The sequence below is a fragment of the Gracilinanus agilis genome, chromosome 4, assembly GCF_016433145.1.
Source record: "Gracilinanus agilis isolate LMUSP501 chromosome 4, AgileGrace, whole genome shotgun sequence".
Taxonomy (NCBI): Eukaryota; Metazoa; Chordata; class Mammalia; order Didelphimorphia; family Didelphidae; genus Gracilinanus; species Gracilinanus agilis.
In genome coordinates, this window is record NC_058133.1 from 513949071 (window position 1) to 513963981 (window position 14911).

Below are 14911 nucleotides of genomic sequence, written 5' to 3' on the forward strand. Positions count from 1 at the left end.
GAAAATCGCTGCCTGTTTCGGGTGTCCCCCCTCCCCCAGCCTCCTGGGGGGCTCCTGGTGGCTCCGAACTGAGCTTGCTGAGCCCAGCCTGGCTGCCGTCACAGAGTCTGGGGGGGTTCAGGACGCCCGAGGGCAGGAGGGGCCCCGAGGCCCGGAGCCTGAGAGCCGGAGGAGGACTCGGGATGTGGGGAGGGAAAGGCAGCGCCTGGGCCAGCACCAGCCGGGCCCCTGCAGGGCAGGCGGGAACTCACTCCGGATCTCCATGGAGCGGTCGTGGAGCCGGCACTCGGCCCCGGGCAGGGCCAGGCAGGCCAGCAGCAGGTACACGAAGCCCACGGCCAGAAGCTTCATGGTGCCGGCCAGCAGGTCGCTCGGGATTCTGGGAGACGGACCCTCGCCTGTGGCCAGAGAAGGCAGAGACCCGCGTGAGGCGCCTTGAGAGCAGCTGCGCTTCTCTGTCTAGAGCTCTCCTTCCGTCTCAGCTCAGTGTCTCGTCCCTGCCTCGGGCTCTCTGTCTGTCTCTCCTCTCTGTCTCTGTCTCTGTCTGCTTCTGTCTGTCTCTGTGTCTCTGTCTGTCCTCTCTTCTCTCTGTCTCTGTCTGCCTCTGTGTCTCTCTCTGTCTCTCCGTCTCTGTCTCTGTCTGTCTCTCTTCTCTGTCTCTGTCTGCTTCTGTCTGTCTCTGTGTCTCTGCCTGTCTCTCCTCTCTGTCTGTCTCTGTGTCTCTCTCTCTCTTCTCTCTCTTTTATTAAAACAATTTTTTTTAATTATTATTTTTAAAAACACTTACCTTCCATCTTGGAATCAAGGCAAAAAAATGGTAAGGGCTAGGCAATGGGGGTCAAGTGACTTGCCCAGGGTCACACAGCTGGAAAGTGTCTGAGGCCAGATTTGAACCCAGAACCTCCCGTCTCTAGGCCTGACTCTCAATCCACTGAGTTACCCAGTTGCCCTCCTCTCTTTCTCTGTCTCTGTCTCTTTCTTTGTCTCTCTCTTCTCTCTTTCTCCTCTCTTCTCTCTCTCTCCTCTTTCTGCCTCTTTCTGTCTCTTTCTGTCTCTCTCTTCATCTCTCTCTCTCTGTGTCTCTGTCTCTCTCCTCTCTCTGTCTTTCTGCTCTCTCTGTCTCCTCTTTCTGTCTCTCTCTGTCTCTGTGTCTCTTTTAAGCTCTTACCTTCTGCCCTAGAATCGGTATTGTATTGCTTCTAAGGCAGAAGAATGGTAAGGGTTAAGCATTGGGGATTAAGTGACTTGCCCAGGGTCACATAGCCTCAGTTGCCTAACCCTTACCACTCTTCAGAAGCAATGCTTAGTATTAATTCTAAGACAGAAGGTAAAGGTTAAGAAAAAAAAAATCCATAGCTTGAGAGGTCCTCAATAGAGAACCAATGGGACTGAGTGGAATTGGTTCAGGTCCTTAATCCTGTGTTTGAACCCCTTTTCTAGTATCAGCTGTGTGGCCAAGTCTCTGAACCTCAGTTTCCTCTTCTGTAAAATGGGCAAATGTTAATGTCCTCTTCTGAGAATCAAATGTATGCTCTGAATCCCACTTCCCTGCAATGTCTTGCATATATAAGCACTTAAAACATTTGCTGACTTGGATGTATTTGTTGAATCTCAGAGAAGAGGATGAGATAATTTAGTTAAGGAGTAGCTGGGATTCTCAAAGCCCAGTGGCTTTGTTTTTTTCACTGCATCATTTAACTACAGGCAGCTAATAGGTTTGAAGCAAAGAGACTGAAAACAATGATATTTAGCATAAATACAGCAAGAGAAATTTACCTCTTAAAAGCTTTTGAAATATACAAGTTATAAAAACTTAAAAAAAGCTACCACTCACAATCCACTGCTGACCACCCCATCGCTTGCACTCTATTTATCTCTTTTTCTTTTCTTTTTAAAACTCTTACCTTTGGTCATAGAACCAATATTATATTCCAAGGTAGAAGAGCAGTAAAGGCTAGGCAATGGGGGTTAAGTGACTTGCCCAGGGTCATCCAGCTAGGAAGTGTCTGAGGCCAGATTTGAACCCAGAACCTCCTGTCTCTGGGACTGGCTTTCAATCCACTGAGCAATCTATCCCCAACTCTACTGATTTTCAGTCTGCAAGGGACTTCTCTGATCTCTGCAGATAGTGAAATGAATAGGATTAGATTTTTAAGGGCCAAGAGATAAGAAAGCAAGAAGACTTGAGTTCAACTCCTCACTCAGACACATATTAGCTCAGGCAAGTCATTTGATCTCTAACAGACTCGATTTTCTTATCTGTAAAATTGAGGTAATAATAGCGTCCACTTCCCAGAGCTGTTGGGAGCATCGGAAGAGATGCTCTATGGAAGGTAAACTTTAAAGTTTGGAATGGAATAGAAATGCTTGCTATTATTATTGCCATCTGCATTAATCACAATATGACCAAAGCTACCAAAACCAGAGAGTCTTTCAGCCACTTGAGGCCTTCTCCTTTGAGACAGACTCATTGGCAAGTGTGTCCTGCACAGTGACCACAGATATAACAACAGACCTTGGTGTAGACCTTGTGGAGAAACTGTGGCAACGTGCAGAGCAGAGCAGAGCCATCCTCCCATGTTCTCTCTGCCTCCTTCCTCCCCCCTCTCCTAGCTAGCTAGCAGCACCCACTGCAGCCCCAGAGGGAGACCTCAGAGGACCTAAGCTGTAGGAGGGCAGTGGGCACCCATTTCCCTGACCCCACTGAGATCTCACCGATGTCAGTAGCCACAGTTGGAAAGAGGATACTTACTAGGTCTCTCAGGAGAGGCAGGAGCTTAGCTTCTGGGCAAGTGGTCCTGCTGGGTCTGGGTCCAAGCCACACTGGTATGCCTGGGGCCCCTCCTCTTTTATTCTCCTTTGCTGATTAGGTCACAGGCTTACACAGCCTCCCTCCAACCAACTCCCATCTTTCCCCCTCCCTAATCTCATTAGGGGAGCGGGCACTAAAGAAGGAGGGACTTGGGTCCTTTGAGTCATCAGGGATATAATTTGATCCCCCCGAATTTCCACCGAGACTTAACAGCCTTTAAGCAGGTTAACTTCACTTCTTGTGCACAGTGTTCGGTGCCCCCAGGAAATGAAGCTTTCTCAGTGTAGCATCAACCTCCTCCAAGATCCATTATCCTCAGAGTTCAAAGGCAAATCGATATCTCTGACCATCTTCCTGTAATCCTCGTGTGCTGTCGCAAGGACTTTGATATTTCAGCCTTCGAGAGGCGAAGGAAGGGGAAAGTGCCATTCTAGACCGGATTCAATTAAATGAGGAAGAAGTGGCTGCTGAGAACAGACATGATGGGAACTTTGGGAGGAAATGACCACTCAGTGTTAGAGTTCATGATCGATGAGGGCCCAACCTTGATTTTGGAAGAGGAAATTTCTAAAATGTCAGCTGGGATCTCATGGCCCTTGGGCCATCCTTTGGGCCATTCTTGATTCTTCAAGTTGGCTCAGCAGAGATGGAGGGGGCTTAAGAATAGATTTGGGATGACACAAACACAAATGGTTCCCATGAAGAAGAAAAGGAGAATCATTTCAGAGAACAATGTGGCCTGATAGAGAAGCCACTGACCATTCTCTAAAGACGCGGGCAAGGGGCCAAAGCAAAGGCTGGCAAAAGAATGAAGTGGTACTACGAGATGGTTAGGAATGCTAGAGCTCGGTCTTTGTGGTGGCAAAAAATTGGAAAACGAGGGTGTGTCCTTTGATTGGGGAATGGCTGAACAAATTGTGGTATCTGTTGGTGATGGAATACTATTGTGCTCAAAGGAATAATGAACTGGAGGAATTCCATGTGAACTGGAAAGACCTCCATAGACTGATGCAGAGTGAAAGAAGCAGAACCAGAAGAACATTATACACAGAGACAGATACACTGTGGTACAATCGAATGTAATAGATTTCTAGTAGCAATGCAATGACCCAAGACATTTCTGAGGGACTTATGAGAAAGAATGTATCCGCATTCAGAGGAAGAACTGTGGGAGCAGAAACAGAAGAAAAACAACTGCTTGATCACATGGGTCGATGGGGATATGATTGGGGATGTAGACTGTAAACGATCACCCTAGTGTAAATATTAATAATATGGAAATAGGTCTTGATCAATGACACATGTAAAATCCAGTGGAATTATTTGTTGGCTATGGGAGGGGGGTGGGAGGAGAGGAGGTAAAGAGCACAATTCGTGTAACCATTGAAAACTATTCTAAATTCATTAAATAAAAATTTTCAAATTAAAAAAAAAAAAAAGGAATGCTGAGTTTGGAACAAACTCATGGCCTGTGAGGAATTTCAACATTTGACTTTTATTGGCTATGGAGAGACAAGGGAAAACTCCAAGAAGGTAAACAACCATTGTGTAGGGGTGACTAATATGATGCTGATGGATGGAGGAGAGAAGGTAGAATCATTCACCTCCTATTTTGAGAGACTGGTAGAAAAAGGAAGGGAGATCCAAAATTGAAACCTAAGGTAAAGGAGATGGCAAGGGCCCCCTGCCCTCTGTGAGTTCATGCCCTCAAGCCCAGAAAGAGCTCAGGGTACTATTAGAATTCATGGATGTGATTGAGGGACTGAATTTAGGTGTCTGGAAAAATAAAGGTGGATAATGGAAGAGCTGAGGCTAGACTAGAAAAGGGCAGAGATCTCGATTTCTAAAAAGGGAAATTCTTCAAATTATTGTTGGGTGACTTGATTTGAAAGTCTGCCAAAAAAATTCTAAAACGTCTTGTTAAAGACAGTAAGTCCTGAGGAAGGGATAGAGTCAGCAGTCCCTGTCAGGGGACCCGGGTCTACTACTCACATATACTGCGTTTACTTAAAAAGATTCTTTCCTTTTTCCTTTGGACTTGATCAGCAAACCAACATACACATATGAACATAGAGATACCAAGGAAGATTGTATGAGATGTCGTGCACTTCTCTGATGGACAAGTGTGAACATGTAAGCCCCTTGAAGGCAAGCACCAACCTACTTTCAGGTGTATCCACAGCACCCAGCTCACTATCTGGCTCATAGTGAGACTTTGGGCAAGTCAGATGCCTCCTTCAGCATCATCTCTAAGAAACCATCTAAAGCTCCTTCTGGTCCTAAGTCTTTGACCCCTTTTTTTCACCAGGTGGCACAAATGGTTGAGTTGGGGGACAAATGGGGTCCCTATAAGGTTTCGGAAAAGGGGATGGTCTGACTTGCCCCTAAGGGAATTTGGTGAAAAGCATTGGCTCATAGGGATGGGACGGACCTTCGGTGGTGACAACTTTGTCACCTACTGGTCATGGCTGGCAGAATGTCATAAGGTGAGGTGCAGGGAGTGGAGAGAGAAGGAAAATGGTGGCAAACCCTCCCAAGGAGAAAGCACAACCTGCTGTGGGGAAAGTGTCCCCTTCATGACTTACTATCCTTTTCTCTCCCAGAGCACTCTGGAACAAAGACAGTTCTGAGTATAACTTTTATTATCCCTATTTTTCAGTAAAATGAATTGCTCATGGTTATGCAGCTTCTGTTAGAGCTGGGATTTGAATCCAGGACTTCCTGACCCCAAGTCCATGACTTTCCAGTCCACTGTGCTTTAAGAAAGTGTTTATTAGTTAACTCATTTATTTCCCTTGTTTTATACTTTCTGGCTACTAGCAAGGTGCCTTTTCTGAATTCAGCATCAGAGGACTTGGGCTTAAATTCCAGCTCTATTGCTTGCATAGTCAAATTGTGTCCCTTCTTTAGGCCTCATAGTGAGACTTTGGGCAAGTCACATAAAATGTAAAATGGGGAACTAATTTACATGTAAATTTACATATAAAAGTTGTAATTTACATATAGAAATGAAGGAACTCCAGTCTGTTAATTTTAAGGTCCCTTACAGCTCTAAGTAGGAATTCAATGATTCTTAGAAATAAATCAATGAATTTTGGAGAGTTTTCTATGTCAAATATAGGACATGAAAAGCTCCTGAGATAGTGACTCTCTGGCTGAGATAGTGACTCTCATTTAGTGATGTAGTGGATGGCATTGCAGGGCTGAGCTCACTAAGTCCTCTAAGCTGGAAGACATCAAGTCATTCCTGTCTGACATTTCTGTCTAACTTTGGGCTAAAAAAGCAAAGAGGCTTGGGTGATTCTCACCTTGGGAATAATTCCCAGACCCTAAAAGTCCTGAGTCACCTTATTCAAGTAGCCACTAGAGGTCTGTTATGCTCATGCTCAAACAGTTCTTTCTTTCTTGCTTAAGGAGTTCTTTCTTGACAATAGCTGGCAGGGACCAAAACCAGTCAGGGATTACAAAGAAAATGTTAAGAAAAATGCTTTGTGGTCTCCAAGAGCTAGTGTTGTATGGGAGAAAGAACTACAGATTTGGAGTTAGAAGATCTGGGCTCAAACTTGAGATGGGATTTAAAGGATGAATGGGAAGTCACCAGAGGAAGAAGATGGAATAAGGTATTCCTAGCACAGGAATCTGTATGAGTAAAAACACAGAGGTGGGACTATGTTAGGAATGTTTTGAGGACATAAAATAGTTTCATTTATCTGGAGCAGGGGAGGCAAGAAGGGGAGAAGAACAGGACCAGAAAACTAGGGTGGTGGCAGATTGTGGAAGGTCTTGAATACTAGACTATTTATTTCTCTTTGAGTCCCATCAGTAACAGTGGGGAAATATGCAGAAGTAACTCAGAGGGGCTTTTCTCAGCATCCTGTGCATTCAAATCCTGTCTTAGACTTTTCCTAGCTATACATAACCCCTTTTAGACTTAGTTTTCTCATCTTTAAAATAGGGACAGGAGCACCTACCTCACACAATTGTTGTGAGAATCAAATGAGATAACATATGTAAAGTGTTTTGGAAATCTTAAATGAATGGAAGCTATTATTATTGTCCAGAGAGGGAGATGTGAGCAGGATGTGCATTTCAGGAAGAGGGGTGAGCCAGCGCAAGGGCAAAGAGCTAGAGATGGATTGCCCTGTAGAAGGAACAGTAAAAGGAGAGATGTTTTGAGGGAGGATACCATGAAAGAAGTCTGGAAAGGGAGGCTGGTACCATGTTGGGAAGAGCAATGAATGCCAAATAAGAGGGGGTAGGACTGCATTTTATCCTGGAAGCAATGGAGAACCACTAAAACTTTTGGACACCTTATTCTTCTTGAGATAGATGCTTCAGAGGCTCTATAGGGATGGGAAGAGGTGTGTGGCCAGCATAGCATAGGGAAGTCACCCTCCCATTCAGGAGGACCTCAGTTGAAGTCCCACCATTGGATATATACTGACTTTGTGATCCTGGTTAAGTGGCTGAACCTTTCAGCACCTCAGGAAACAACAAATTGCCAACAAGTTGCTATCTAGAATCAGTAGGATTTCCCATGCCAATGTTCCCCATACTGATGAAGTTACATGTTTGGACAATAAAAAATGGAAGGGGGAAAATGGCAGCCAAGAGCCCCATTAAGAAGTGATTAGAATTTCCAGGTGAGAGATGATGAGGTTCTAAACACTGAATTCCAAGTTGAGGATCTGTGTTCTAATCCAGTCTTTATTTATTTTGGTGACCTTGGCCAAAGTATTTTCCCTCTCTAGGCCTGTTTCCTTCTCTGAAAAATGAAGGGTTGAAGTGACTGCTGAGATTCTTTCAACCTTGGGATCTCTTTTTTTCCCAGGAGAGTGGCAGCATGAGTGCAGAGTCAGGGGAGTGAGGGGAAAAGAGCTGCAATGAGAGTCAACAGGACATGAGTTCGAATCCTTCTTCTGCCATTTATGGACAAATCACTTTGCCTTTCTGGGCCTCAGTTGCTATAAAATGAGAGGGTTAGACTAGATAGCCTCTGAAGTCCCTTCCAGCTCTTGATCTAGGATCCTCCATTTGTATCTAAGTGAATAATGGACAGCCATCTGGCATGGGGGACCAAGAATCCTTTAATATTTATTAACACCGAGTTACCAGACTGTTACCTGAAACAATTTCCACTAGAGAATTGAGAATCTGACCTACCTTCTCTGAGGCTCTCAGGGGAAACCCAGGCAGGAGGAGCATAACGGGACTTTGTGGGCAGCCCAGTACCCAAGATGATACCTTCTCTTTCTTTTACTTTTCTGCTAGGATAAGAATTGGGGTCCTGCCTGCCTGGAGCCTCTGTTTCCTTCTTTATAAAATGGGAGAGTTTGACTAAATTGTTTCTTTTTTTTTTTTAAACCCTTAACTTCTGTGTATTGGCTCCTAGGTGGAAGAATGGTAAGGGTGGGCCATGGGGGTCAAGTGACTTGCCCAGGGTCACACAGCTGGGAAGTGTCTGAGGCCGGATTTGAACCCAGGGCCTCCCTTCTCTGGGCCTGGCTCTCAATCCACTGAGCTACCCAGATGCTCCAACTAAATTGTTTCTAAGGTCACTTTTGGCTCTCCATAAGTGCCAGGCACTGTGCTAAGGGCGGGGGATAGAGATACAAGGGCGAGGCAGTACCTGCCCTCAGGACGCTAATAATAATATGAGATTCTGTTAGAGGATGTCTCTGCAGCAAATCACCAGTAAGGAGGTGAGGGGGCCCATGTTTGAGAGACCAATGGCACGAGTGAGTTTTGCAATGGGGCCAAAAGAAAACACCCTTCATCACTGCTGGCAGGAGTTCTTAGTGTGTCATTAAGTAACCCAAAGGGCAATGGAAAGCTTCAGGGTAGGTTCAAGGAGCTTGTAATACATCGCCCAAATGGCCTGTGTGTGGAAAGTTGAGTTAGAAAGTACCATAAAGCCCCCAAAGCCGGAGCCTGGGAGGGAGGCGACTCTTCTAGCATGGGAGAAAGTAACCAATGGATGGATAATCAAGTGTGACACTGGTACCCCGGCGCCACTGAGAGAACCAAAGGGGACATTGTCACTAGCTTGATGGAGGAAAGACAAAAACGGTGCTGGGGTTGGAGAACGAAAGCAAGGAGGCACCATGATCAGCACAGACAGGGAGCTAGCCTGGGAGGCAGGAGGACGCGGAGTTCAAGTCTGCCTTATATTAGGCATGTGACTCTGGGCAAGTCACTCACCTTTCTGGGTCTTAGTTTCCTTATCGGTAAAATAGGAATAACAGCAGCCCCTGCCTCATGGGCTTATGGTGAGGGTCAAATGAGACGATGTCTGTAAAGTGCCGTATAAACGAGAACTATTATTATTAGCATTAGCAATATTATTATTAGCAGTAGCATCTGTGCCAACCAAAGAAACATCAAGTCAAAGTGAATCTCCCCCCCTCTCTCTTTCTCTTTGTCTCTCTCTCTCTCTCTCTCTCTCTCTCTCTTGTTCTCTGTCTCTGTCTCTCTGTCTCTCTCTGTCTCTTTCTCTGTCTGTCTGTCTGTCTGTCTGTCTGTCTGTCTGTCTGTCTGTCTCTCTCTCTCTCTCTCTCTCTTTGTCTCTCTCTGTCTCTGTGTACTGATCTCCGGTGACCTCTTGTGCATGTTCACATGAGCAGATGCTCTCTAAGGTCCTTCTATCTGTAACCCTACGAACCTGCAGAATATAAATTCAGGGACGTATCCAACTGGAAAGAAACAAGTAAGCAAGTAAGCAACAGTGGTCTGGGAAGCGAAGGGCCTTGTGGTTCTATTATTGAGTTCACTCTGCAGTGACTTGGAGGAAAAGCTGGCAGCCGTTATCATCTTGAAGTTGGACTCCCCCACAAGCAGCGTTTTCTCTTTTCTCGAGAGAGGGATGGAGAAGGGAGAAGAACACAATTGTAATGACAGTGGAGGGAACGTGAGCCGTCTGCATGGGACTTTTATGGTGAAGGCTGTCTTCAAGGATGATGGGTCATCACGGGTTTCTGGGGAGGAGCCAAAAAGAAAAGCAAAAATCAATGTTAAAAACCACTAAAATGAAATTCTGAGATGGCGGCACTTCCTTGTTATTCTCACATATTAGCCAAACTATTGGTCAATTAACCCCTCAGTGACTAGTATCCTCCTTTGCAAATTTGGGTTAATGATACTTCTTCTAGCCTTAATAATAAGACTATTATATTATTATTATAATAGCATTATAGAATATTACTATTCTCTCTCAGAATTATTCCTACAATTACAGCCATATCTTGTTTTTTTTTTAATTCCCAAGACCTCCCTCCCGTCCCCTTCTTTCCACTCTCCACAGCTGGCACCCTAATCCAGGCCCTCATCAACTCTCATAGTCTATTGTCGTGGTCTTCTAATTAAGTCACTGAGATAATCTCAGAGGATCCAAAATAGGGAAAGGCACTTTGTAGACTTGAAATTACTCCATAGATGTGAGTTATTGCCAGTGGAATAATGCTCATTATTGTTGATCTCCCCCCATTCAATCATGCTTTCATACAATCACTAAGAGATTCTCCCAAAGTGCTCATATGACCAAGTCATCTCCCACTCAAGAAACTCCACTGCTTCCCTATCCTCTGAAGGACTAAATAGAGCCTCACTGAGCTACTTGCTATTGTTCCCATGTGATGCTCCATCTCTCTGTCTCTCTCTCTCTGTCACTTTTTGTATCTCTGTGTCTCTCTGTCTCTGTCTCTCATGTTCCCTCTCTCTTTCTGTCTCTCTGTCACTTTGTCTCTCTTTATCTCTCTGTCACTCTTTGTCTGTCTTTCTGCCCTCTTTGTCTTTGTCTCTCTCTCTCTCTCTCTCTCTCTCTCTCTCTATCACTTTGTCTTTCTGTCTCTCATGTTCTCTTTTTCTGTCTCTTTGTCTCTGTCTTTCTTCTTCTCTCTGTCACTCCTTGTCTCTCTGTCTCTCTCCCTGTCTCTCTGTCTCTCTTTGTTTCTCTGTCTCTCTCTCTGTCCTCTTTGTCTCTGTCTTTCTCTCTCTGTCTCTCATGTTCTCTCTCTTTCTCTCTGTCTCTTTGTCATTCTTTGTCTCTCTCTGTCTCTCTCCCTGTCNGTCTTTCTCTGTCTCTCATGTTCTCTCTCTTTCTCTCTGTCTCTTTGTCATTCTTTGTCTCTCTCTGTCTCTCTCCCTATCTGTCTCCCTTCCTCTCCCTCTCTTTCTCTCTCTCTGTCTCTCTGTCACTTTGTCTCCCTCCTCCCCTCCCTCTCACTCTTTGTCTCTCTGTGTCTCTCTCAGGTATTGCTTCTTCCTTTTCTTGGTATCCCCAAGCAGTCAGCGCTTAATAAATGCTCGTGGGCTGATACCCAGTCGAAGGCGCCCCCTTTTCTCTTCTCCACCCTCGCTGGGCTCAGCTGGCCCATCCTTTGGTATTTAGCTATAAACAATAGACTCATCGGACTGAAGTATGAAATGGAGCGGGGTGAGCGTCTTACCGCAAAGATGTGATCCACCCTCCTGTTTTTCCCATTGGGGTTCCTCTGGGTCAAGGAGCCTCGGTAATCTGACTTTCGGCTGAAAGGGCCACCGACTGTGTCTTCATGGGAAACAAAAGCTTGGAGTTCCTCACATGGTATGTTGGAAAGCTCAAACACAACAGTAGTTTCCATGCCAGCCTCCAGAACAGTCTCCCTCAATACTTTAGTCAGTGCAACCTCCCTTCCCCCCCCAGAACTTTGGACAGTGGCCTGTTAGAAAGTGTCTGTTAGAAAGACCAATCAGAGCTCTTACAAGAAAGAGTGTATCAGAGGGAGTAGCTGAGTTAGAGCACCAGATCAGGAGGCAGGAGGTCCTGGGTTCAAATCTGACCTCAGACACTTCCTAGCTGTGTGACCTTGGGCAAGTCAATTAACCCCAGTTGCCTCCCCCTTACCACTCTTCTGCCTTGGAACCAATACATAGTATTGCTTCTAAGGCAGAGGGAAAGTTTTTGTTTTTTAAGGAGTATACAGAGGGCCACTCAGTGTGTACTTTCTTTACTCTGGATCAGAGATGACTGGTCTCTTTCAATAGCTTTTCATCTCTCCATCCATCCATTCAACAAACATTTATTAAATTCCTACTGTTTGCCTGGGCTAGACAAAGACAAAAATAAAGCCTCCTCCATCCTGAAGCAGCTTGGATTCTACTGGAGGCAAAAGCCATTTAAATAGCTCAATAAATAAGAGAATTTAAGGAGAAAGTACCCATAGCTTGGGGAGTCATGGAAGACACCTTATTGGAGGTGACTCCTGAATTCAATGTTGAAGGAAGTTAAAGATTTTTAGAGCTGGAGATGAGGAGGAAACATAAACACAGGGGACAGACTATGCAAAGGCATGGAGGTGGGAAATTCATTGTCCAGTTCAGGGACCATCGATGAGGCCAGTCTGGCTAGAAATAATATGTGCAGAGCAGAAAAGCAGTAGAAGTGCAGACAGGTCTGGGAATCACATGCCCCCCTGTGAGCAGAGCCTTTGAGAACGGTTTATTGTTAGGACAAAAAATCTGAGGAAGACTTTATGGTAGGAAAGCCCAGGTGGGATCAAGAATTTAGGGTGTTCTAACAACGCCCTCCTTATCTCGAATTCGGCTCCTTTTTAGCCCAATTATCTGGGACCCTGACGAGATCTGGTAAGTAAACCAAAGATCACGAGCATTCTGGATGGAGCTCTTCCACGCCACATACTCTCCTCGCAGTGAAGGCCTTCCTTCAGGGTCTCCCCTAGAGTCCATTTATCTTGATTTAATGGGCAATTCTAACTGCCATGGTGGTCTGGCTCAAAAGCCCATCGCAGATCAGGAGCAGCCAATTAGGAGGGCACAGGGAGGTGTGACAGTGAAGGGCAAGCTGGACAGACTGTTACAAGCAGCCACAAACTCAACAAGCCCAGCTGCTGGGGATTAGTTCATGTTGTGATGAATAGGTGGGCAGTTGGGAAGAACCACTGAGGCATGGCTTGTTCCTAAGCACCCTGAGGCATCATGAAAATAAGAAATCGCATTCCTAACGGGAGCTCTGCTGAAGGAGGAAATGAAGAGTGTGATGGAGGCGAGAGAGATTTTCCCATAAAGCAATGGGGAGCCAAACAAGGTCAGGACTGTGGCAGAAGGATCTCTTGCAGTCGTGCTTCCTGGTGGTTTTGCTGAACCATTTGGGGGAATCTACTTTGGATGGGGTGGGGGGGTGGGTTTTTGTTGTTGGGGACAATTCAAATCTATGGAGCACGGCTTAATTGTCTGACGTTTAATAAACAATCTCATCCAGGCACAAAGGAGACAGGGAGAAGGCAAGAGAGGCTGCCCTCGAGGAGCTTATATTCTACCGAGGAAACATGACATACACTCTCTGTTGGAGAGACTGGGCAAATCCAAAGGACATCCCAAGAGCCCTAGCACGGGAGAGATCCAGAATGGTGACAGGGAGAAGACACTTGGATGGCCTTCGAGCCCAGTCAAGGACCCGCTTCTCTTCCCAGCTCTGCCCTCTAGTGGCTGCCCATCTGGGAGGGATTGGACGTATGGAAAACAAAATGGCCTTAGTTCTTAAAGAGCAGACTCTTGAGGTGAGCATTTGGAGGGTTTCCCACTGTTGGATTTTTCTTGTATCCCCAACAACCACACGGTGGAAGCTGTGGCTGTTCGCTTGGCCCACCAAAGTCCCTACAGTGTTTCCTCCCTGCCCCCTCCTGGCTTCCTAGCAGGCAGATCCGATGCTTCTTACCTTGAAGTTTAAGGGAATTATTGAATATTCTCCTCTGGACAAGTGGCCTAGACATGACCTATAAGAAAAAGAAGGCTTTGGTCTGAGTCTTCATTGAATCCCGAGATTTGAAGCCTCCTTTCTGGGGGTGGGAGTGGGGCTGAGGGAAGGGAGCGCGCTCCCCCTTTTAAGAGCCCTCCCATTTCCCATTTCTGAAGGTCAAAGGGCTCCCCTGAAAACCGAGCAGCAGAGAGGCTCTTGGGAACTGGAGGGAGCTATCCCCAGTGTGCCTCTGCTTCTGGCTCTAAATCCACGATCCCAGGAGTCAGGAAGACCCTGCTTGGTCTGCTCTAGGACTCATCGGACCACAGATCTGCAGCAGGCAGGCACCGAGGAGGGCCTCTCGTCCAACTTTGGATTTCACGGATGAGGAAACTAAGGCCTGGGGAGCTTAACTCCAAGGTTCTCCACATGGGTGAGTCTCTTCATCTTTGATCTTAAACCCTTCCCTTCTACTGTAGAATCGTTATTATGCATTGGATTCAAGGTAGAAGATCAGTAAAGCTAAGTGGGAGGGATTGAAGTGACTTGCCCAGGGTCACACAGCCAGGAAGTATCTGAGGTCACATTTGAACCCAGGACGTCCCATCTCCAGGCCTGGTTCTAATACCTCTCTCTTCATCTTTTAATGCCTCGGTTTCCTCATGAGCGAGTTGGGCTAGTAGCCTTCTAAGGCCCATGTTAGCTCTAAATCTGTCATCTGTGGTAAGCCAAGATGCTTAGCTAAGATCTTAGTTTGAAAACCCATTTAACTGCTAGTTCAGCGTAATCACAGGACCGCGGGGCATGGAGGCTACTCAGAGGACTGGGGGGTAACCTGCAATTAAAGGACTTTCTGACGGAGATAAGAGATGAGGAGCATTTGGCGTCTGCCTTCCCGAGGTTATCCTGGGGCTGATCTGGGAGCCCGGCGGGTCCGACCAGGGGCAGAATTGGAGACAGAAGAAAGTGAAGGAAGGGATGGAAGAGAAAGTCAGCTGCTGTTCTGGGTGCTGGCCAGCCTCCTCCCTATTACCCTGGCCTAGCTGAGGAAGAAGCACCCACCACTGCCAGGACTCAGGCTTTTCTCCTGGTGAGTCTCAGCTTCAAGGCACCACTTGGGTGGACCCAGGGGTGCTTCGGGGCCATGCCTGGGCCATGCCTCCACGCTCTTCAGTCTGCTCATGCCATTCACCTAATGCCAGGCTGGGGAGGCTTCAAGCAGCAAGGGGCAGCGATAGGCAGGCAATAAAAGCAATTGTTAAGCATGGCTGCATGGAGGAGGAGTTTCATGAACTAATTAATTCCTTCCTTCCTTCTTCCTTTCTTCCTTCCTTCCTCCTTTCCTTTTCTTCCTCCCTTCCTTTCTT

General features: G+C 46.2%; 1 protein-coding gene across 1 annotated transcript in view; it reads right to left on the reverse strand.

The window, feature by feature from the left end:
• MLPH (melanophilin) overlaps positions 1-14911 on the reverse strand; it is a 64725-nt gene that overhangs the window by 4761 nt on the left and 45053 nt on the right. The window contains 4 exon segments of the mRNA XM_044675682.1: positions 252-398; positions 11128-11244; positions 11247-11357; positions 13524-13581. Of these exon segments, the coding sequence (XP_044531617.1) occupies positions 252-398; positions 11128-11244; positions 11247-11357; positions 13524-13581 (433 nt within the window).